Source organism: Sylvia atricapilla, chromosome 7, assembly GCF_009819655.1.
Source record: "Sylvia atricapilla isolate bSylAtr1 chromosome 7, bSylAtr1.pri, whole genome shotgun sequence".
In the NCBI taxonomy this organism is placed as follows: Eukaryota; Metazoa; Chordata; class Aves; order Passeriformes; family Sylviidae; genus Sylvia; species Sylvia atricapilla.
The window spans coordinates 32,072,785-32,097,906 of record NC_089146.1 but is presented as its reverse complement, the minus strand read 5'-3'; the positions used below and the strand labels follow the sequence as shown (position 1 = coordinate 32,097,906).

At 38.6% G+C, this 25,122-nt stretch overlaps 1 protein-coding gene across 1 annotated transcript in view; it reads left to right on the top strand.

Annotated features, from left to right (window-relative positions):
* ZRANB3 (zinc finger RANBP2-type containing 3) overlaps positions 1-24,050 on the top strand; it is a 39,809-nt gene extending 15,759 nt beyond the window's left edge. The window contains exons 3-21 of the mRNA XM_066323150.1: positions 674-692; positions 3,364-3,542; positions 5,983-6,214; positions 7,937-8,022; positions 9,998-10,169; positions 10,556-10,684; positions 11,515-11,634; positions 12,366-12,485; positions 13,008-13,187; positions 14,270-14,422; positions 15,047-15,518; positions 16,472-16,666; positions 17,086-17,168; positions 18,605-18,706; positions 19,856-19,998; positions 21,354-21,485; positions 22,330-22,711; positions 23,134-23,265; positions 23,602-24,050. Coding sequence (XP_066179247.1) covers positions 674-692; positions 3,364-3,542; positions 5,983-6,214; positions 7,937-8,022; positions 9,998-10,169; positions 10,556-10,684; positions 11,515-11,634; positions 12,366-12,485; positions 13,008-13,187; positions 14,270-14,422; positions 15,047-15,518; positions 16,472-16,666; positions 17,086-17,168; positions 18,605-18,706; positions 19,856-19,998; positions 21,354-21,485; positions 22,330-22,711; positions 23,134-23,265; positions 23,602-23,700 — 3,130 coding nt within the window. The 3' untranslated portion in view covers positions 23,701-24,050. The remainder of the gene's footprint in view (positions 1-673; positions 693-3,363; positions 3,543-5,982; positions 6,215-7,936; positions 8,023-9,997; positions 10,170-10,555; positions 10,685-11,514; positions 11,635-12,365; positions 12,486-13,007; positions 13,188-14,269; positions 14,423-15,046; positions 15,519-16,471; positions 16,667-17,085; positions 17,169-18,604; positions 18,707-19,855; positions 19,999-21,353; positions 21,486-22,329; positions 22,712-23,133; positions 23,266-23,601) is intronic.
* Positions 24,051-25,122: the final 1,072 nt, after the last annotated feature.

Genomic DNA, 25,122 nt, shown 5'->3' with positions numbered 1-25,122 from the left:
ATGGTTAAAATACCTTTAAGAAATTCATGCCAAAGATGGCATTTAATGTTTATAAAATGTAAATGTGCTTAAAAGAATTTACTATTTATGACTGGGGACTCAGAATTGTCATTGTCTTTACACAGAGTGGCATTGCCAAGTGACTACAAAATGGGCAAAAAATCAAATTCATTTTCTAATACTTTAGCTGGTACAATTGGTAGAGGAGAGGGAGTGTGTGCTTCTATTTTAAAACAAATGTGACAGCTCTGGAAAGCACATTTTTAAAATCAATCTGACTTATAAATAATACTTAATCATGAAGCAGCAAAAACATTGCTGTTTCTGAAAGACAAAAGAAAATTGAAGATACACTTCTTGCCCTGGAAGTGTCTCTTATGATTACAATTAATCTATTCCTGGACCTAAGCAGAAATTCAGTTTTGCAATTGCAAGTTCTGCAGTAATGTCAGGAAACTGAATAAATATTTTTAGAATAATTGTTACACTTATTTTCGGTTCATACCAAATTCACTTTTTGTATGTGATATCTGGAGGAATGAACCTTTTTTCCTTCCATTGGTTCTGTAAATCCAGAATTTAAATTTATAGTAAACAGTTTGTAAGTATTGGTTTATGTATGATATTTAGTATTAATTTCTGCTTTTCCCCCCTGTTTTTGTTTCTTATTTAGGTGTATGATTGCTGATGAGGTAAGTGATGTTCCTGTTCCTCTAACACTGTTTTTTCTGGTGTTAATGCACTTCGTGCAGATGTGACTTTTTTTGTTTGAGAGGTGTGGGCAGAAAGGCTGGTAGTGAAAAATTCTAATTCCTGTGACAGTCAGCAGATATCCTGCAAAAACTTTAGTGAGGGAAAAATTGAAACCTGACATAAGTTTAGAAGAATCCTTGAGGAAACTTAAAAGGTTACTTTTAATTGTAGGTTAAATCTCCTGTACTGTTACATTTTAAAAACACTGACTCAGTTGATTTTTTAAAATGCTTTATAATTGCATAGCAAGCTATTTTTAATGCATTATTAGACATTCCTGGCCCAAAGAGATTTTTAACAGATATGGTTTTCAAAGATTAATTTTTTTAAAGTGCACTAATCAAGTAGTAATAGTAAAATACATTGTGTGCATATATTTGAAAATATACATTATATTCTGTATTAGGGAAATCTGAGTCCAGCACTTCTTCCCACAGATAAAACATTTTTGTAATAATGTTCTTGATGTGTTGTCAGTATAAAACCTTTCTGAAAATGAGAATTGCTGTAGTCTCACAATTCTCATTTGGGTTTTCTTGACACACTAGGAGGGAGAGGGAGATGGATTATTGGGACTTTAAGCATCTCCGTACTATAAAAATCTCATTACATCTGGAGATAAACTATCCTGGCATAGAATGCAAAATATCTGAGAGCTGTGGAGAATACAAAAGTATTCAAGGGAAGAGAAAAGGGAAGCTTGGGAAAAATCAAAATATCAGCAGTAGCTATTTTTTTATTAAAACAGTTTATTTCCCTCCTTGAAGTAGAAAATGAGTTGTGCATAATTATGTTAGCAATAAAAAGTCCTGGAAGATACATTTATTCCAAAATAAAGATGGTATATTTTGTAATGACAATAGGTGTGGCACTGGAGGAAGTATCATGCAGTGATGTGTATCCTGTGCTTTTTGACCTATCTCTAAATAAGAAAATGTTAGTAAAATTAAATATCAGTATTGTGAGCTTGGATGTAAAAAGAAATGATGGAGGAAAACTCAAGATCAGAGAATTACTGTACATATCCCTGGATTGTGTAACTGTGTAAGGATTAAAGTAAGATAAAGCCAGTATTTTTTTTAAGGTGATCTGCAAATCTCTTTCCATTTTTTCTTAGAGTGGGCACAAACAAATTTTTTTCCCCCAAATTTCAGCATCATCCATTTCCATGCTGGAGAAAGATGGGTTTATATCAAAACCCAAGACCATAATATTTTCTCCAGTTTTTCTAGTCTCTCACATTGTTACCTAGCCTGCTGCTCAGCTCTGTGGGATCTGCATGCAGCCCTGGCTGTGCTGATGCCAAGAGCCCTGCTTTTAGTCCATATTCATTTCAACTCAGTGCCTGGATTATCACCAGCGACTGCACAGCCTGAGTTAGGGCACAGCCATGGCAGCAAACTAAAAATTAATGTTACTTTGTTGGTTGCTTTTGGTTTTGTTTTTTTGGATTTTTTTCACTTGGCTTTGTTTTCAAAGCTAACTGGTGACACAGGGGGAACTTGTGGTTAAATTTCAATGAAAACTTGGCAATTTTGAGTGAAAACTGAATATCATAGTAGCTTTCCTATCATTGTCTTTCTAGTAGTAGTAGAAAAAAAATCGTTGTTTTCTTTTGTACTTGGGAAATCTCTTCATTATATCATTACATCAGTCTGTTCAGACTCAATACTGGAGATGTGAGTTGTTGTTTTATGTCTCACTGCTGTGAGTAGTTAGATAGCAGCAAATCACTCAAATATCCACTGGACTCCATGAAAAGCCTGTACAGAGCATTTTAAGGCCCATCTCTGCTTTGATGTTTCACAGGAGTTGGGAGCTATCTCCTGTCATGTGAACCAGCAGAGAAAACAGCTGCATTCTTTGATAAAATCTTGGGGAGAGGGGATGTGATATTTTTTAGACAAAACCCTAAAGTCTAAATCTTAGAATCATCTGTTGCCATGATTATTCACCTATGGGAATGTTCTGACCTTGAAGAAAATATTTTCCTGTTAAATATAAATCTGTTGAATCTTCCCCTTCTCTGTGCATCTGAATTCCCACTGTCTGGGCTCTCTCAGCTGTGTTACAGACCAAAGAAAAACCATCAGCTCTGGTCAATCAGAGCAGTAATTTCTTTTTGGTGTCCCACTGGGTCAAACCCAGAGTTCTTCCTACAGGTGTTTGTTCTTCACTTGTCTGTGCAATAGAGGATAAAGTTGTTGTTACTTTAAAAAAGGCAATCTATCTTTTTCTTTCCTTTGCATAGTCTTTAAAAAATGTTTTTGGTAGCTTAACAAGTTAAAGAGTTTAATCTTTTTAGTCTCTCCTATTAAGACTCTGAACTGAAATTTATCTGAGATGAATGGAAATGCTGCTTCTGACTTCGATGAACTAACCAGATATAACACACGTATTAATCCATTTAACTAGAAAAACCTTGTTTCATAAAAGATGGTCTGTGGTAACAGAGTGATAATTAAATACATGCTATGTAAGTAGCTCTTTGACTGGGTTTCCTTTATTTGGTTCTGTCTTTGCAAATTCTTTTGGGCTTTTCTGAATGGAGTGTGCTTTCTGAGCAGAGATTTCTGGTTTTAATGTTGTTCTGTTCTTTTCTTTTTCCAGATGGGGCTAGGAAAAACAATTCAAGCAATTGCCATTTCATATTATTATAAAAATGAATGGCCTCTCTTAATTGTAGTTCCTTCCTCTCTGAGATACCCTTGGGTGGATGAGATGGAGAAGTGGATTCCAGAACTTGCTCCAGATGACATTAGCATCATCCAGAACAAAACTGATATTGGGTGAGTACAGTTTGTTATTCTTCTCTAGAAAGGCTTGCTCACCACCCTCTGCTCAAGGAGGGCCACCCTCTGGGCTATCAGAAACACCCTCTGGGCTATCAGAAACACCCTCTGAGCTATCAGATACACCCTCTCTATTATCCTCCCAGTTTTCTGTTATTGTATTACAGTAGTTACTCATTTTCTTAGAAGTTGAGGGATCTGCCTTTGGCAAAGTAGCAAATGCTTGTCTGCTGAAAACTAGATTACTTCAGTGTGTCTCAAATTGAACATACACAGTTATTTCTCAACTCTGATGAATTCATTAGCTTCTGTAAAACATTTTTGGAGAACTTCTGGTGTACATTACAAAATAAGGAAGTAATTACTGCTAGAATTCCATTTAGCATGCTGAGAAAATTTGTAAGTTCGAATAAGTAATCCCTAAATAACTGAAAAGGTCATCATGACCTACGCTTTCTATCTTTAGACTTAATAGCCTGAATTCATCAGAGAAGCTATGTCTTGGGTGTTATTAGAATAACTCTCCTATTACCCTGAGTTGCAAGGGTGGTTTTTGTCTGCTTTACTGTAAATGACTTGGTTGATTTTTTGGTAATGTTTAGATGTTGTTCTAAAACTTTGATGTGCGGGAGACTGATCTTCATGTTTTCTGGGGATATCAGAAAATGACTTGACTGCCAAGATGTGTTGCTTGGAACCTTTCTGGTAACCACAGAAATCCAACTGAAAATGCATTGTGAAAGCTTCATCAAAGGGTAATTCCTACCGATAGTCAAAATTCAAGTTCATCACAGGAACATGAAAACTAAAGTTATTCACGTAAAAGGCATTCAGTGCTTATAGTGCTGGATACAGAAAGGAGAAATCTGGGCTAGGGAAAATGGTGGGAAAATTAGACAGCAAATGAAATGCTGTTCTTTAAAGATTTTTTTGAGGAGTAGACCTTAACCATTATTACTTACTTTTATTCACAAACGAGGGAAGATGAAAACTTTGGTTTCTGCTCATTTAACTCCCAGGAGGCTTCCTAGCTATCAGTGACGTTGTTGTTGAACCAATTAATATTTTAACATTAAAAAGTGTTCCATGCATTTGTAAGAAAATAGAAAAATACAGCTGCCAAACTTGGTTTAGCATTTTGTTAAGTTCTGCTTTCATATGTTAAGCTTTGATTTCTCTCAGTTTAATACTTTGCCTTTCTTCAAAACTTCAAGAACTAAGTTGACTGCTTAAGTGTTAACTTCTTGATTAAAACAGGTTAAAATCAACTTAGGCGTCAGTTTAGGTTTGTAATTTATGGCCAAATTTGAAAATGGAAGTTTCTTGAATAAATAAATTCCACTAAAATAAATAAGTTTATTTGTAATTTTTTTAATGAACCCTTCAGAAAGGGCTAGGGCAATTTGTGTTTTCCTGGTTGCTGTGTTTATCTGTACAGTGACAGCCAGAGCCTGCAGTGCCCCACAGTGCCAAGTGCTCCAAGCACTGCACCTTCCAGATCCAGGAGCATCAATGTGTAGCTGCATTTACTTACTCCTCTTAAATCCTCAAGGAAACTTCAGCTTGCCTGGTTCCTTCATCCCTTTCTACTAAAGAACAAACAGAAATGATGCCAGCAGAGCAGTGGTGTCTGACAGATAAGTAGACCAGCTATGACCCTCACGCTGGTGACTTGTGTGTCTGACAGCTTGCAGTGCCTGTGCTGCTCCTGAAGGGCCACAGTGCTCCCTAGTGATTTTAAAACCAATTCATGCCTTGGACCTGGATACATCTGGAAATTTATTATTAAAAGTTCCTTTTCAATTAAAGCCTAATTTTTCATCTTGTGCCATGTTGACTCTCTGCTTCCATGGGGTTTTTTTTATTTTATTTTTTCTTGTACTGTTTGAACAGAAAAGCTGGATTACAGCAGTGACAGGAATGGGTTTTCCAGGTGGTGAGGCTCAGCCCAGCCTGTTCTTTCACAGTGCCCAGATAGATACTGAGGGACAGTCTGCTTAATCCTCTCAGGCTGCTGGTGAGGGGACTCTTTGTACCCAGAGCAGCAGAAAGCTCTCGCAGAGACATTACTGCTTCAGATGTTTGGGTGCTAATAAAGATCTTGCCTTGTGTGTAACTTTTTGTCCATAAAGGGGATTTTTCCAATGGGATGCCCCTGAAAAGGAGCACAGGGTGAAGCAATGCATCCACATAAATGAAATTCCTTTGAAATGCAATGTGTGTTTTCTGAAAATAGTTATGAAATGTGTGTGGTTGGTAAGTGTGAGATGTTTTAAACACCAAAAGCTGTTGTTGTTAGCCTGACAGCCCACATGTCAATCAATCCAAAAGAAGACATACATACCTTCTGAGATCAGTTTTTTTTATAATTCCTCTGCTATATTAGTTGTCCTACAATAAAAATTTACTAAGAAAACTTGTGGATTTTCTCTTTCAGGGGAATATCAAGGAGCAAAGTAACAATCCTGGGGTATGGGCTGTTAACATCTGATGCACAGACTTTGGTAGACACTTTGTACAGGCAGAACTTTAAGGTGGTTGTGATTGATGAGTCACACTATATGAAATCCAGAAATGCCACCCGTAGCAAGATTTTACTGCCAATTGTGCAGAAGGCTCTCAGAGCTGTTCTCCTTACTGGAACTCCTGCTCTAGGAAGACCTGAAGAGGTACTTGATATGTTGTATTTTGTTTTGATTTTGTTTCTGAGGATGGTATCAGTAATAAATGAACAGTTTTGTTGAATATATGCAGTAACATGCAGCACTAGCTACTTTAAGAAGGACAAGTAGAAGAAACTAAACAGATGTCTTTTTGTTGGAGTTGATTTACAAACTTGTTTCAAGCTTGTACACAGGTACACAGGTAACTTGAGACAGTGTTTCTTGTGAGGAATTAATTTTGCATGTTACAGACTGAATGTTGGGTGAAATTGAAAATAAAGAGCCTGAGCAAGACCTGCTTGTTTCTCCTGGGTAGGAGAGTCTTTGGTAGACAAGATCATGTATTAAATATTCTACTTGATCATCTGACAAAGGCAGTCCTAAGTTTATCACTGCCTTTTGAATATTCCTTGTGTTTACTTAAGTGGAACAAAATACAGACTGTGCTTGTTGCACATTCAGAATGACAAATTTTTCTTTGAAGGAAGGTCAGCTTATGGAATTAGGGAGGAGCAGACGGTAACAGAAACCCTCTTGGGTTTTATACTGAACCCAAGACAAATGCCTTTATTTGTCAAATGTAGGGGGAAAATGGAATATAAGAGCTGATTTGTATTCAGGGAATTTAAAAGAGTTACATAATTAGTATTTTCTGCTTCAGAATTCCTCACTGTGTAAATAGAACTTATGCCAAGGCCCTTTATGAATTTGATTTGTTCAAAGAGGTGATAACTTGAGGAAGATGTCCATGGTATGGAAAAAGACTTGGTATATCATGAGTTCTTACCTAAAATTTTAATATGAATATTTATGTTTTTGGGTGTGGATGATTACTGAGACTTCCTTTACAAAGATATTGCAACCACCTCTGGATGAAGAATTGAAGTTAGAGAGTGTTACACCTTTATATAGTGCATGGATACTGAGACCAGTCATTGTTAAAGGTCTTCAAAGGAAATTCCATACAAGCTGTCCTTGACCACAGCAATGGGATCAAAATTCATGACCAAATGGAAAATAATTTGAGATGGTTTTTTTTAGTGATACTGATGTTCTTCAGTGGCTTACAAGGCAGAGTATAAAAAGCATTAAATGTCTTTAATCAGTTTTGTGTCATAAGCAGGGTCTCTATATAAAGTCTTTAAATGTATAGAAAATGATCTCAGAAGCCAGGAAGGTTTGACAGTATAACAGCTTGTGAAGCAGGATTCTTCCTGGCTAAGGTCATCTAAACTGGTATTTACCTCCTGATACTTACCAGGTTAAAAAAGCTGTGAAATTTCTGGGCTGTATTGAAATTGTCCATTTTTTGAAGTAAAACTTAAGAATTGAGCAGGTCTTTCATGGATTTTAGGAAGCAGAGCACTCATGCCGTACCTGCACCGAAGCTTTGCAGAAGCCCATGAACCTGGCTAATGATAAAAACTGTATTTTTCGGAGTAACTTCATCTCATCCATGTTTTCTTGTTCAGTGTGAACCTTTTCCAAGCTGTCAGTGCTGTTACAGTGGTCTGAGTGCTCTGTTCTTTGAGAGCTTCTCACAACTGTCCTCTGAAGACTCCGGTATCCTGTGGAATTTCTTTTGCATGCTGGCCAAAGCTGTGTGGTTTTTATGCAAATCTTAAATGTAGACTTAGCACAAGAACCATATAATGATTATTTCTGATTAGTCTTACATTCACAGGCAATTTTTAATTTTTCACCGTTGTTATTTTATTTTTTATGCAGCTCTTCATGCAGATCGAGGCACTGTTTCCAAGAAGGTTTGGAACTTGGAATGAATATGCTAAAAAGTACTGTGATGCTCGTGTCAGGTATTACTGCCCTTGCTTATTTACATTCTTATGAGTCTCTCTGATTTTTCTTGTCATGCCAAGAGAGAGAATCAGTAGGTTTCTCTACTCCTCTTGTCACATCATCTTGCTTTGAAACCCAGGGTCAGCTACCATTTCCTCCATCAAAGAGCATTAGGAAAAGAGTGACACTCTTTTAAATAAACATTCTTTTAAATAAATTAACTCTGTTAAAGTTTGAAATAAAGTTGAAGCATTCTGTTAAGTAAAATTATTTGTGCATTTACTGTTGTTAGTATGAACTGTGGAGGTTTTACCTTCAGAACTGGAGGTTTTGGCTCTCAGTCTTAAGCTAATGGTCGTGTAATAATTTATATCTCTCTTTATTATGGGATCCAGGTTTTTTGCTACCTCACCACATTTGGGTGGGAAAAAAAAGTCCAGTGCTTGTCTTTATATTTCACAGGCTGACTGTCTTAGCTAAAAATTTCATATCCACAACTTTGCATGTATTCAGAATAACAGAATTTTGTCAGCCAAATTAGCTAGCATTTAGATTTAATTTTTACAATACTAATTACATGGTTTCATTTTCGTAAAACTTGTTTTTCTCTCTTCATCATATGCACTTTATCAGTATTTAACTTCAAATAACATGGAAGATCACTATCTAATTTTCAGACAGAGAAATGCTATTTTTTCCGTGGTGTTTTGACTGAATGCATCTGTAATTTTCACACCACAAGTGTGCGTGGGTACAGCATGGTTAGCTACTCAATCATAGATGATTATCTTATTTTTGGAATACCATAAATGTAATAAAAATCAAGTTCAGGGTTTGGCAAGCATTCAGTGAATAACTTTTTCTTCACGACTTGGCTGGAACAAAACATCCTGTGATAATAAACTTGGTAGGATTATTTTATGCAGCACTTCATGTGCAAATAATGGGTGGGTTTTCCTTAGGTGTCTGTAGACACCTGTTTTAAAGATGAAGCCCAAACTATTTCCATGAGGCTTAGCCTGCCATTTCTGTCATATCCCCAGTGCTGAGGGTGGAGGAAGGAGGCCTTTCTAAGGACAGACATATAAATAGACCTAGGAAGGGATATGAGCAAAAGATGTTGCTGAATTCCATCTGTGCCATTCCCACTTCAGCAGTGCAGAAGGGGCTCCCTCAGCCCCTTTCCCAAATGATTATATTCAGCTAATTTAGCTAATTAGAACACTGTTGATAAAGTCAGTAAGGCTTAAAAATTTCCAAATGGTTGTGGGGGGTTTTGTGGGGTTTTGTTTGGTCTTTTAATAAAAATTACATGCTTGTAACACAGTCCTCTGGAAAATGTTACCTGGGCTTTTGTCCAAATCTCTCATGTTCATTATTTTATTGTCTCCTGGTGATGCTGACAGGGAAAAGCTGCTGTTCCTGCTGCAACACTTCCTCAAAAACAGCAAAGCAAGGAAAGAATAAGGAAAACTGAGTTAATAAATTCTTTCTCTTTTCAGCCTTCAGCTTCTTAATGTTAAACCTTCTTCCTCTATTTAACCTTGCTCATTAAATAGTATTACTTTTGAAGATGATAGCTTAAGCTTTAAATCCTGTCTCTGGCAGTAACTAAGAAGGAATTCTTAAGGAGCGAAAGAAAGGGATATTGATGGTGATATTTGTAGTTTTCATGATGGCTTTCCTATCTGTAATACAATAAAGATTATTCTCATGGTGGTATATTCTTCTCATTAGTCCATTGAAACAGGAGCTCCAAAATTAAACCTGAAACTTCTGTTTCCTGTGGACAGTAAAGTATGAGAAGCTGGGAATAGACAGAGGATTGCGTGCAGGTGATGGGCAGTGGCTCCTGCAGCAGTGGTGGCTGCTGGGAAGCTGAAGCACACTGTCATATCCAGTAGTGTCCTTTAAAATTAATTATGTACTGAAGATTTCTATTGAATTTGGAAGATCTCATGTTTACACTCTGTATTGCTTTATCATTTTCAGGTTTTTTGGTAAAAGAAGGCAGTGGGATTGTAGAGGAGCTTCAAACTTAGAGGAGCTACATCAACTTTTAAGTGAAATAATGATCAGGAGACTGAAGAAGGATGTCCTAACTCAGTTGCCTCCCAAAGTCAGGCAACGTATTCCATTTGATCTCCCACAAGCTGCAGCAAAGGTAAATTTTCCACTTTTGCTAAAATGTACATTTGTTAATAAATGGAAATATCTATGTATGGATATGTATTTTTGTGTATGCATGTGTATTGTATGTAGTTACAAAGGTTGTGTGAGAATAAAGCAGAGTGTCTTTGTTACTGTTTTTAAAATGTAACACAAAGAACACTAATACAGCAATTTTTTTATCAATGAAAAACTTTGTTCTAATTCTAGTATAATCTTTCCTGTTTTCTTCTCCCATAGATTTTGAATCCTACAGTTACTTTTAGCCAAATTTGATAGAGTTCTCCAAACTTCCTAAAGATTTCACACTTGAAATGTACCTATTAAGGTAGAACATGCTTTGTACTCTGTGTCTAACCACTGATCTCTTCTACCAATTAGAATCTGAATGCCACTTTTGCAGAGTGGGAGAAATTAATGAGAAGTCTGAGTTCAGATGCCACTGAAAGCCACTTTTCTGAAGTCATGACTCTGATCACACGCATGTATAAGGAAACAGCCATTGCCAAGGTGAGCCTGCAAGTCTTTCCTTAATATCCCTAATTTATCCAGTGTGTGTTTTTAACCTCATAAACTTGGTTTTGTTGGCCAGAACCCGAGATGAGGTTATTTGGTTTGTTTTATAATCGTGACATGGAGAAACACTTCCTTTTCCCCTGTTGTTTATGGAATGGGCAGAACCCCATTACAATGAAAAAAGAAATCTGAAGACTGCTGCAGTGTGCATTGCATTAACTCTTGATCACTGATAAATTTTGTTATTAACTGTCATCATTCCTTTAATAGCTTTTGCAAAAGCTACTGAAAATTATATTGGACACAGAAGATCTCTGTGAATGCTTAAATAGAGCAGTATTTTACAATTATGGTATCATATCAAATTTACTCTCTCCGTTTTGATATATAGCTTTGTGTGTGTGAATATAGAGGTTCTGATTAAATATTAACTCGTGTGTTTGAAATATGTTTGTTTTTCTTAAATATGGATTAAAACACCAGATAATGATGTCTGAATTAAAAGAGGGCTTATCTACATCTTATTCTGGAAGAAGTGCCATGTAATTATATGATCTTCTGAGGATAAATGTGTGGGTTTTTTCTCTCTCTGAAGGACTAAGTTAGGTTTCTCAAAGACATCAAGTTGTGTTATTTTTTTAAACAAAATTAATCTGAATTATTTGATTCTTAGCAATGTCAGTGTTTAATAAAGTCTTACATGGGTAACAAAAGATATGGAAATTTACCTTTTCATGTTACAAGGAATTGAAAGACATGAAAATAAAAACTGTCTTTTTGAACATTTTGTGTGTCTCACTAACGAAAACACTCTCTCACTGCAGGCAGGAGCAGTCAAGGACTACATCAAAATGATGCTTGACAATGACAAACTGAAGTTCCTTGTCTTTGCCCATCACCTGAGCATGCTGCAAGCCTGCACAGAGGCAGTGATAGAGAGCAAGGTACAGCCTTAACAAATGTGCACACACTTTTACCTTCACTTACACACGTGGCTGTCAGCTCTGTTTGAATCCAGCAGAACTGCACACGAGTACAGCAGTGGAAGGATTTTGTGTGTATATGGATCAGTGCCACTGGATTAAAAGGGGTCATGTGGCTCTGAAGAACTGCTTTGTGTCTAAGGATGATGTAAACACACTTGTATCTGGTATGACGTTATTATTATTAAATCAATGTTGTAGGCAATTGTTTTCCAAATTTTTCTACCACTATGCTTCTGTTTCTTTTTGAGGGGTCTTAACTGCATCCTATCATCCCACCTGAATGTTTAACTTGGAGCAGTAAAAATGTTTGCAGACAACTTTCACCTTATTTGCATCATGGACACTTAACTATTGCTAGGGAATGGTGGCTAACTGCTATTTTGTATTTTTATTCTTTTTAACTGCTTGGAATTTAAAAAAATGGTGTCTGGATAATTCCAGATTCTTCTGTGTAATATTCCATTTTAGACACCATGTTCATTCTGTCTTGTACTTTTGCAAACAGCAAATACAAAGTCTACACTTCCCTAGATAGAGACTTAATTTTAAATCAAAGGGCAGAGGAGTGCTGATGATGCCCATGACAGGAACAGAACAGTCCTTTTCCTATTTTTATTGGGGGACAGGGAGGGATTGGGTCTGAAAACAGACACTGAAGATGTCAGTTAGTCTCTGTTCTGGTGTTTCAGGCTCGCTACATCCGAATAGATGGGAGTGTTCCCTCTGCAGAGAGGATTCACCTCGTCAATCAGTTTCAGAAGGACCCCGAAACCAGAGTTGCTATCCTGAGTATTCAGGCAGCTGGTCAGGTGGGGCAAAACAGAAAATGTGTGAACTAATCCACTTGAAGAAAATAGCTGCTGAAATAATTGATGACTGAAGTGGTTTACTGAAGGCAATTTATCTTTGTGCCATTTGTCCTTTGTAGACCCTGTGCTCATTCCTTTGCACTAATCATGTTAACTGTTCTAAGCCTCAATTGAATTTACTTGAGCTAAATGATGATAAGCAGCAATATCTCACTCTTGAATAATTAGAAAAACTCCATTTCTCTAAAAGCACTAGATTAATAAGAAATAGATGTTATTCCATAATGAAAAGCAATGTGCAGTCTTTGCACAATATTGAAGTAGTTTTTGAATTTGAGGCCCAAGGAAGAATCAGTAAAATAAACCCATCTGCTGTTGAGAACCACCTCAACCACTTTTTTCCATATTAAAATATCCTGTACAACCTTTAGCTTGTTAAAGCTAAAGACAATCAGATAATCAATTTTTGTGTGTGGCTATATATTTTTTTTTTTAAGAATACCTCTCCCTTATTGTGCTTAGGGTTTAACCTTCACTGCTGCCACTCACGTTGTGTTTGCTGAGTTGTACTGGGATCCAGGCCACATCAAACAAGCAGAGGACAGAGCCCACCGCATTGGGCAGTGCAGCTCTGTGAACATCCATTTCCTCATTGCCAAGGGAACCATGGACACTCTGATGTGGGCAATGCTGAACCGCAAGGTGGGTGTGCCCTGGGGCTGTGCTGGGGGCTGCACTCCAGTGCCACAGCAGTCTGGTTCAGCTGGAACGCTGAGATAAATGGATACACCTGCAATTGCTGATCGTTTCTCCAGTTGTTTCTCCAGGCAGCAACTGACAGAACCAGAGGGCACAGTCTTAAGCTGTGTCAAGGGAAATACAGGTTGGATATTAGGAAGAAGTTTTTCATGGAAAGAGTGATTGAATACTGGAATGGTCTGCCCGGGGAGGTGGTGGAGTCACTGTCCCTGGATGTGTTTAAAAAGACTGGATGTGGCACTGGGTGCCAGGGTTTAGTTGAGGTGTTAGGGCTGGGTTGGACTCGATGATCTTGAAGGTCTTTTCCAACCTACACATTCTGTGATTCTGTGATCATCAAAATGTCCCTGTTTGTTCTGATGTAGACTTTTCTAGCTTTTTGCTCTTCATTCAAGATGCAAAGATAATGAGCTTTTGCCAAGGGGAACGGGATTCTTCATATCCACAGGAGATGGTTGTTTTATCTTCTAGCTCTTTGTTGCTGTTGTTGTTCAGTTTACAATTTTAAGGCATTCAGGCATTCTGATCACTCTTAACAGCTAGAATTTGCTGTGGGTTGGGTTTTTTTAGTAGAATGAATGTTGTGCCTAAACAAAACTTCTCTTCTGAGAGGCAGAGGCATTCTCAGGTAATTCTTTTTCAGTAGATCCAAGATTACACTAATCTTTTATTCTGTAGCCATTTTCCACAACTATCACCCAATTGTTGTTAGCAGTCAGAGAACCATAGAATGGTTTAGGTTGGAAGGGTCCTTAAAACTCATTCTGCCTGGTGCATTATGGGGCTTCTTAAACATGGCACAGGTGGGGCTCAGTAATTCAACATCAATTTACCTTGCAAGTTCTGTCACTAAATAATTCTGCCTGTATTTGTCTCCACATGCCAAGCAAAACATGTCAAGGCTGTTTGAGATGTACACAGTGAATATATTCTCTTTTATCTTCAATAAGTATTGACATTTTGTGTGCAGCTTCACTGGTTGTAGTGTGCTAAATACAGCACTTACCATTATTGTCTTCCTGCAGGCCAAAGTCACAGGCAGCACCTTGAATGGCAAGAAAGAGAAAATGCAGGCTGAAGAAGGTGATAAGGACAAATGGGATTTTTTGAGTTTTGCTGAGACCTGGACCCCAAATGAAAGTCTAGAAGATCCCCCTAATGGACTTCTGTTTACACATGTAAGACTTGACACTTTGTTTTTTCTGTTTCCTTTCACTTTAAAAAGAAATAAAATAGCCATTTGCTTCAGCTTTCAGTGCACTTCAGACACTACTACTGGAGAAGCACCAAAAAAGTAGGAAAAAATAATGCAAATTCCATTTTTAAACTTAGGTGAAGTTGGGAAAAGTGCTCTGTGGGGAATAAATGTCATCAACATCTTCTGATGGGTCCTTATGTTCTGTTTAGGTGACTGAGCAACCCTCAGAGTCAGATAAGACCAAGTAATTTCTGTTCAAATGACATCTTTGTTAACTGTGGTGAATTAATTGGACTAATATTTAAAACAGTGTTTGAAAGCCCTGCCTTGTAATGAACATCTTTCAAAAAAGGCAGACAGCTTACTGCTCCTGTGTATCTGTTTTCTGGTAGTGCCATTTCAAAATTTTCAAGAGAATATTGAAAATACCTTTCTGAAATCAGGAGAGGAATGTTGATTTGCTTTTCCTGCTCACTGTTTTTGAAGGTACCTTTTGTTAAAGATACCTTTTGTTGAACAGTTTCTGATGCAGTCATAAGTGGGGCTTAGAGGTCTTTTCCAACCTAAATGATTCTGTGATTCCTGTTCCTTTGCTCTTCCCTAGTTTGAAAAGGACAAACAGCATGACATACGCTCCTTCTTTTCCCCCAAATCCTCCACGGAGAAGAAACGCAGAAGATTTTCTGGTGGTGATGAATTGTTACATAATGACTCAGAATCTTCTGCAGCCACAAAAGAAGAGGAAGCAGAGAAGAGCAATGAAAACCTGGATTCCACAAGGATAAGTGAGGTGGAGACAATTTGTGATGAAGATACTTGTGAACACGAAGCCAAAAGAGCGAAGATCTTAAGTGGATGGACCCCAGTCAGCTCCAGGAATAAAAAGAAAACATCTTTGACTGGCAAAAAGCCTTCTTTGTCTTCAGAAAAAAACAGTGAACTCCATCCTTGTGACTTAAGTACTTCAAGTGAAAGTGCAGCTTTCAATGAAGTTTGGCACTGCAGTGCTTGCACTTACATGAACAACGCTCTGCTGCCTTACTGTGAGATGTGCCATTGCCCCCAGAGCAGGGATGGTGAGTAAGGGCTGCTGCAGAGGGAAAGGTGCATTTTTCATTGCAGCTGTGATCAGGCTCAGAAAACACAATTTTCTTGAACCTATGACTACACAGAAGTCCAGGAAAATATGAAGAATTGTGTCTTCACATGAACAAATACTCCTCAAGTGATCCTCCTTAGTCTTGCTTTCCCCAAGGATCTTTTACACGAGTCTAACTTGAAACAAGTGAAAAATGCCCATAAAATGTTAACAGGATATAAATTACGTAAGGAAAAATACATCCTCTGTTTTCTTTGCAGCAAATGTCCCTCACATCTTCCTGGAGATTTATGGTTATTCTGAATACAATTAAACAGCAAAACTTTTCTTTACCTTTCAAAACTAAGTGCTGTGGTGTTGGAGTTTTATTAAGTTGAGCATTGTGTATTGTCATGAGAGACATTATCTGAAAAATATGGCTTTTCTTGCTCTACCAGCTCACAGTAGATTTCTCTTACTTAAATTTATTTAAGCTATCTGGAAAATGAATGAAACATTTTTATAAATCTATGCTGGTATTTGTCATTTCAGTTGCAAAGCCATGGGTAAGGTTCTTTTTTTTCCCTTTTTTATTTATTGATATGTCTGGGGTTGTTGAAATCAGGCCAGCTTCTGAGTTTCACAGCTCTAAATCAATGCCTGGAAAACTATTTTGTGTGTTTATGGTATACAATAACTGTATATAATATAGAATTTCTAACTGCATTGTTTATTACATAAATATTTTGACATTAATCTAGGCGCACAGGATTACATAAATTAAAAGCTTTGTTCCACGTGTTTGTTCTTCTGCTGTTAAAGTTGGCTCTAACTTCCTAAGTGGTTGCACCATAATAACATTAGAGAATGCAGAGCCATTTCTTTGTATTTCAGGGAGGTGTACCTGCCAGGTAACACAGATCATCACTGTGCTTGTTTCTCTGTCTTTAGGTGAGAGAAATGGTGAAGCTCCCAGGAGCCAGACTGAGGAAGGAGTGTCAGAGGAGCCCAGGAGAGATGGAGAGAGAGCAGAGGGCAGTGCTGAAGGCAGAAGAGGAAATTTGGGCAGCCAGCAGTCTCTTGAAATCAGAGAACAGGAAACTGTTGGCACTGAAAAGGAAGAAAGTGAAAAAGAATGTGGGGAAGGTAAAGTGTGACTCTGAAAGAACAATTCTATCCCATTGTGAAACCGAATTAAATACCTCTGGCATGAAAAATGGCTTTTAAATCAAAACCTACCCCTCTTAAACACAGAAGCACAAACACCAGCATGAGACTGTCATGTGGCCTGGGCCATTTGTTGAATTTTGATGCTGGATAAGCCCAGCCTTTCCACACAGCTCCTGGAGCAAACCAGCAGCTGGGAACGTGGACACAGGCAAAACAGATGATGGGTCATTCAGGAGAAACAGAAAAATAAAAGACATAAATACCTTAATAGTTTGCTGCTTGAGCTCTGCACCTCTGTTGTTCAGGAATTAGATACATATTTAAATATTTTTTTTAATGTCAGAGTAGAATTGAATGATTAAAAATCCCTAATGCCAACATTTTTTCTGTTGCAGATAAATCAAACACATTCCAAGTATATGATGGGCTAATGTTTTGTGCAAGCAGGAATACTGATAGAGTCCACCTCTATACAAAGGTAAACCTGAAATGTGGATGGTTATTGTCATTTTAAAATTGCAAAGGAAAATGTTGCCCTATGAAATGTTTCTGTGTGCTCTCCTTTGCTATGTTTGATGTAAAAGCATTAATATTTTTGTATTAACTGAAATGTACAAAAATTAGGTAGTTTATTACTCTAGGGTTTTTTCTCAGTGGAATCAAGTAATCATTCCTTAGATACATAACTTCCAACTTGTCTTGGCTTACAAAATTGGGCTTATACAAGAAAGCATCTGTTAGAAATGCCAGTGACAGTTGTTTAAAATTCCTTTTTTATTATTACAGTGTCTTATCACAAAATAACTTGAATGGAATAACATTCAAAATTCAAATTTAAAATGACAGTAAATCCTGACACATTAAGTAACTAAAATATTGCCACGACATTTTCAGAAAGCTCAACATTGGCGCTGTTGTAAGTCAGTAACTTTCTGAATAAAGCACATTATCATTTCTCTGCAGTGGTGATTTGGCACAGAAACAAGCAGCTGGGAATTTTCCAGGTCGTTATTCAAGGGGAGGTCAGGACTTGCCAATTTCTTCTTTCAAGTGATAGGAAAGTTCAGTGGAAAGGTCTCTCCAAATTACTGAGTGAATCAGTGTATTCAGGTGCCACTAAAGCAGCACAGATAACTGAGGGCAAGTCTTTGGGATGAGACATTTCTGTGAGGCTGGTGCAGCTCGTAGAAAGTAAAGTCAAAAGAGTCAAAAAGTCCCTTTGTATCTGAAAATCTGTTACAATGTGTGCTGCTGCCTAGCTTCACATGTTTTATTCAGACAAAGATGCATTTTAGGTGGGGTTTGGGCAATTGTCTGGTGTGGGTTTTGCTGGGATTAGAGATGAATTGTTCCAGATACCGCACAAAATCTGCTGAATGGTGAGACACCAGGGAATTCTGCTTTGACTCCTCTCAAATGCATGTGAATCATCAATAAGTTCTTTGGCCAGATGTACCCACTGGGAGAACTTATTCCTTTAAAAATTAAGCGGAGAACTTTTTCAGACATCAAAATGAAGTATGATAAACAATGTTCAAGATTTCTTATTTTAAATTGTAATGAAGTGACATTCTCCTATCTCAAATCATTCATTTCCCTTAGAATTCAGTCAAGAGGATTGTAATTTCAGTTTAATATAAGGCAGTTTGTGTGTCTGTCTGAACTATTTGCAAAGAACAAAAATCAGATCTATTAAAAGTTAAAATGTTCAGCCTTGTTACTTTTAGGCAGATTAATATGAATCATCTTTCTTACATTTTTGCTGTTATCTCTGTGCCTTATTGTTAATTCTGGAAAAATTTGACCTTGAGAGACTAAATTTAATAGGAAGGGAGGAGAATTCACTTGAAACAGATTACTTTTTTCTACATTGTGCTACACTGCATCTGTAAACAAAACTGTTTGTTTGTCTAGGATGGTGAACCACTGAATCATAATTTCATTCCATTGGACATACAGCTGGATAACTGGGAAGATTTACCAGAGACTTTCCAGAATAAAAAAAATCGTGCATTGGTAAGAACAAGTTCTACTGGCACAGCAATATAATATTTAATGCAGAAGAAGATTACTTACTTTTTTAAAAAATAAATGCAGAATACAGCCAGGCCTTGGGATATAAGCAGTTTCATCAAAGCAGTCTTACAGATGTTAATGTGAATATTAATTATGTAGTCTATTACTCTAGTAATTATCATGCCTCCTGTTCACATTGCAGTAGAGAATCAACCAGGCATCATTTCATTCCTCATTTACAGGATTAGTTACTAACTTTCATAAGTCAACAAAATAACTTCCTAAAGGTTCTGAATTAAATGGAGGAGACTAAATAAGAATGTTCTGGATTGTATCAGAGCTGCAGGCCTGAGCAAGCCTCCGCTCTCATTCTCCCTCTCCCTTTGGTCTACTGAGTTTTCAAAGCAGTGTCAGGCACAGTGTTGCCTCAAGTTTCCCTGCTTTTCACTGTTAGCATTTGTTCTCACACAGCTTCAAGTAAACTATGTATATTTTTAGAATTTATCTATTGTTTACATTTTTCTCCCCTGAGAGGAGAAAGATGATTGATGGTGATGTTCACCAACGAGGGCCAAGAGGTGGCTACCTGTGTAGCCAATCTTTGGCCTGCTTGTAAAAGGTATTTAAGATGGAGTCAGAAAAATAAAGAGAGAGCTTTCCTGCTTGACCTCCTGCTGCCTGCTTCCTTCTTTCATGTCCCTAACAGCGACAGCACAGCTCCACTTGTTAATTCAGTTAATTGAGGAATAAAGATCCCATTCATAATGGGGTTTGAGAAGAACACTGCAAACACAAGTACTCAAGTAAGGAAATCCAGATTTTAACTGGATGAGAAATACTATCTGCTTAAATTAAAGTCAGAATTTCCAAGCAGAAAACCATCATGTAGGAACAAAACAGAATCTTTCTGTAGGTTCTCCAGCAAGGTTGGAATATAAATTTGTAATGGGGATACCTGCCTGATTCACCAGCTGTTGTGTGAAGCAGCTACTGAGTGGGTTCCACAGATCAGGGGAGGGTGTGAAGAGTTACCTGAAAGTACCATCTCTGATTGTAGGAGCTGTTTTCAGCCAGTGTAGAATGCAATTGGCAATGTAATTAGCTCTGTGCAAAGCCTGTCCTGCTGCTGACTGTTGTGTTCTGTGCCAGATCCTGAGGTTTGTGAAAGAATGGACTCATCTAACAGCAATGAAACAGAAGATTGTCAGAAAAAGTGGTCAGATATTCTGCAGTCCCATTCATGCTGCAGAGGAGTTGTCTAAAAAGCAGTCAGTGGGCAGCAGCACAAAGAGGTATGTGGGGTTTGGTTTTAATTCCTCCCACTAATGACTGCAGAAAGTTTGATTTATTTAATGTGACCTTCAGTGTAATGATGCTAAGTCTGAGCTGGACAGTCAGTGATTGCCTGTCACAGAGTGACAGAGGCAGCCAGGCATGTTGGTGAACCTGCTGGAAGTGTCTCCTTCCCTGCCCAGCTCTGTGCCCCATTCAGCAGCTGCACTGCATGTTTCAACATCTGGAACTTGCCAGGTGTTTTTAAAGGACAAACCCTGACCTCAGGGCCTCAACAGAAAAGTAAGGTCAAAGCATCTTGTTTTCCCCACGAGGAAGCAGAAATCAATCATTAGTTGCCATCAATGAGATGTTTTATTCATAATTCACATCCAACTCTAACCCTTTCCAGTTCTTGTTTTTTCTTTAAGCAGTTCTGTTCTCTGTGGATGACATTTCTCAAAACTGTGTCTCTCTTTGCTGAGTGTTTGATTGAAAAGAGCTGGTGTTTGATTCTTGTTAAAACCTAAATGTACCTTTGATTCCCTTTCTTTCCTTTTTCTGATATGGTTTTCCTTGACAGACATTTGTGGCCTCAGTGTTGTCATTGCTCTGCACAGAACATGTCATGCAAACCATCTAAAACTTTATTATTCCCCTCAACACCTACTGTTAAATTCCTCAGGGTCACTCTATTTTGGCTGTAGGTAAGAATTAAGTAAATAAGTAGTTTGTAATTCCAGTAATATAAGAAGCAGAGGGTAATAAATGTTTGTTAACCTCTTGCCTGATTGTGTCCTTCCATAAAGTGAAGGAAAAAATCTGTGAATAGTGTTATAAAATCACCAGGACCTACAGCAGCCTTGTAAGATGGGGTTTGGCAGATGATCAGTTCAGAGATCTCCTCAGAAGTTGTCTGAATAGTGGTTTCTGTGAAGCAATTTTAAGTTTTTAACTAAGAGCAGTTGCATTTTACAGGGTTTCAGATGAAAATAAAATAGGGAGATCAAACATAACTAATGGAGCACGGATTCCTCCAAAGCTTGTAAAATTTCCTGGATTATTCAGTGTCACTGAGACTTCACCTAACTGAAACAAAACGCCTTTCAGGTTTCACTGTCAGGCAGTATCAAATTGCAGTCATTTTTTAATTGTTATACACAAACCAAGTTACTGTTCACTGGTTAGAATTCACTTTTTAAAGAAGATATTTAATATGGAAGCATATGAAGCACGTTTTCCCAAACTTTCTTCATTTCTCATCCAGAAAATGAGGAATGTTTGAGGTAATGTGCCGTACCAATCTCGCTACAGCCCGGAGTGGTGTTGTTGGAGGGGGATTGCCCCCTTTGCTGACAGGGTTTGTCACTCTCAGGTATGTGACCAGGGAGGATGTGGCAGCAGCCTCGCTCTCCAAGGCCAGCAACAGCGGGGGCAGCGTTCGCCTCATCTCCAAGGACATGGGGGCTGCTCTGGACAAAGGTGCTTCTCCTCAACCTTCCACCAAGTAGGTTTGTTAGTGCAGTAGGATGATGAAGTTCTTTTGCCACTTTTTTTTTTTTTTTTTTTTTAATGGTAGTAAAATTATTTGCTATGAGTGTTCTGCTTTGCTGAAGTACAGTAGTTAGGTAAGAAACTCGCTGTAGTGCTAATGAGCTCTGTTTTATTCTTCTAACAATTCAGATTTCATCTGTTGTCTGCTGACAGAGCTGCTAATTAACTGAGTCTGACTGAAACAGAACAAGAGAATAGTTATGTGATTCAGTTAGAGAAAAGAATGTCAGCTCAGCCCTCCTGTGAGGTCAGCATCAAAATGGGGGCAGAGAATTTGCTCCTCTTTTGCCTCAGAATTTAAATTAAAAAAAGGGAGCAAAAAAAGTGAAAATTCCAAAAAGGAATTGCCCTTTTAAAAGATTTTCTTAGACACGCACTCTGTATCCCACTTGGAGTAAAAATTGATAGACTGCCATAAAGATTGTAAAGAGAAACCAGGATCTTCCCTTTGACCTTATTACTTCTGTTAAAGAGGGGGCTGAAATATATTACTTTTGTCTGTGTACATGCCTGATAGAAAGGACCATGTCTTTATAAATACAGCATTATTTCAGCTAATAACTGAGTGTAGTAAGATGTGCAGAAGAAAAATCTGCCTTGTTATATTGCCAAATTTTGTTTAAATGCAAATGTAAACCACATAAAGAATTTGCACCGAGCAAGGTATTACTTCAGCTAAAATAATTTTTCAGAACATAAAAGATCTCTAATTGAAATACACAGTGCATAAACCCCCCATGAGCCGGGCTGCTGAATACATCGTTCATCCAGAGCCGTACTTTGTTCTCTGCCATCAGATTGCTGTCAGAAAGCGGAGCTGACCCCTCGGCCCTTCCTGCAGGGCAGACTGAGGGAGACTCCTCCCTGTCCAAAGGGTACCTGCAGGCCCTGGACAGCCAGGGGACCCCGCTGTGTCTGAGCTGCCAGCAGCCCACAGCTCCGCCCGCGCCCGGCCGCGCCTGGGACACGCGCTTCTGCTGCCACGCCTGCCAGGAGGACTTCTCCATCCGCTCCAGCAACAGCTGCCTCCGCTCCCGCGTGTTCCTCATCGAGCACGGCGTGTGCCAGGCCTGCCACAACAACGCCCAGCAGCTTTACCTCAGCGTCAGGGATGCGCCCAGGAGCCAGAGGAAGCAGCTTCTGGAGAGCTCCTGGATGTCTCACCTTCCCCTTGGGCAGGTGATGGCTCTGGGGTTTCAGCAGTAACAGCTGGTCTGTGTATAGAGAGTTCAGGGACAGCCAAAAATGTTCTTAGAGATTGAAGATAAAAAGGTAACCTAGCACAAATAACAGAATAAGAAAAAACAAGTCCTTAAAAACAATCAAATTAACTAAATCCCATTGTCTTCTAACAAATTTAGAAGGCACAGGCATCAGAGCTCTGATTCTGTAGGGAGGTGCATGTACAGCCAGGCCTGGGTGAAAACGTGCCAACCACTTAGAGTTGTTATTTGTGCAGTGGGAGAGACTAAAAAACGCCAAGGCTGGTTTTATCTTGATGAAAACTATAGACAGCTACTTCCCAGAATCTCCTTGTTGCTACAGCAGGATGTCCATGTATTTGAGTGTCTCACCCCTGTCCTGTCCCTTGTGTGCTGCAGCTGAACGAGATGATCCGGAGCCCGGCGGAGGGGCAGTTCTGGCAGGTGGACCACATCCTGCCCGTGTACAGTGGAGGAGGACAGTGCTCCCTGGAGAACCTGCAGACCCTGTGCACAGCCTGCCACAGGGAGGTCAGTATGTGCAGCCAGCAATCCTGGCCCTCTCACAGGGAACAGCAGGGGCAAACTGCGCTCAGGCTCCTCCTCAGCCCTGCTCCCTCCTGCTGCAGGGCTCACAGCCTCTCCCTCCCATACAGCCAAGGTGGAAAGGCAGCATGAAACTATTACAGTCTGGCAGTTTCCTCTGGATTTGGGGAAATGTTGCTTTAATAAACATTTGCATTTCATCATGCTGTCTACTGCATAAGATAGACTGGAGTTTAACTGTGGGCTTATGCTTTCTGCTGGATGTTTTGCCAAGTATCAATACTCACTGAACCAACCCCATCCTGTCTCTCTCTTTTGCAGAGAACTGCTAAACAGGCCAAGGAAAGAAGCCAGCTGAAGAGAATGTCTTTAGCTACAAAGTATGGCTGTGATATCACCAAATTTTTTGTGAAGAAGTAAAATGCACATTACATTCATGTACATTGTAACTGAAACTGTTAGTGTTTTCCTCTTGCACTGATTTAACGGAAATTGCTGTATCATGCTGTTGGTAGAGAGAAGAAAATAAGGAATTAAACCAAAGAAATCATCTGTAACATCCAAAATACTTGATCATCATGGTTTTATATGGCCCTGGTTTAAAGCTGAATTTTTGTGTGTAACTTTAATGCCAGTTTGAAGCATCATGGTTTCCTCTTACAGGCTAGTTAGGGGTTAGTTCATGGACCTAGAAAATGTCATAGTTTTTATTCCTTTTGTTGTTGACATACCAAAACCACAGAATAAAATACAGCAATTATGACAAAAACCAGCACAAGTGATCCTCTAGTGCCACCAAAGGCTGACTCTTGGCATGAGCCTGACTTACAGGACTTTGGCATTTCAAATTGATGTCAGCTGAATTCTAGTTTTACTTAAACCAGCTTGTACTGAAATGTTACTCAGGATAGAAAACATTGAATATTAGCAATTGTCTCATCAAAGGTCGTTTCTAGGAAATGCTACAAATTCTCCTCACCAAGACTGCAAGATGCTGGTAATTTTGGACTGCTTACCTTGGCTTGCTTTACATACATACAGTTCCTTTAAATACAGTTCTTTCTCCTGGTGATTTTTTTAATGCTCCTCACCCCTTGAATGCTGAGTTGTAAGCTCATAAAGCAGAGCTGCAATTTCAAGTACAGCTACTTAAAATAAGCTGAGTTATCATTCTGAGAAAAATCCTTGAAGTTACAACTCTCGAAACAGAGAAAAAGGCTGTTTAAGACAAGGTAGTTGCATGAGTGCACCATTTGCTACAGTCAGACTAACAGGCCTTTAGCTGTGTTAATGATGTTTGTGGTTTCTGACTGTAAAGGAATCACCTCTCCAGCAGTTTCAAGGACAAGGTAGGAATAGCCTGATAATCAAGTATGAGAGACTTTCAAGTTTCTACAGCCTTTACAAGAGGCCACACTGCAGTGTAATATTTCATTAGAGAGGAGGAAACCAAGAGTATTGGGGAAGAAGCTTCACCTAAATTTTACTTATCAGTAAACCAGGAATTGCCTGGTGTAATTCATTTTGAAGCCACACAGTTAAGCAGCAGCTGCAGGACTTTATTGTACTTACCCCGATGTCTGAGGAAACACACCAACAGCCTGGAAAACAAGGTCTGTGACAAGATTTTACCTTGTTAATAACTCTTCTTCACCCTGAAAAACGTATTTCTGCTTCACAGAACTTTATGTGAGAAAAAGACACTGACCCCTGTCCCCTCAGAGAAGTTTTAGGGTAGCACCTGGGATCCTGCTACTGACAGCAGAACTCAGTTCAGTGTTCTCAGTGTAGTCACAATGTCCTTCCTGGATCAGAGTGTGCAAGGAGGGCACAGAAAAGCAT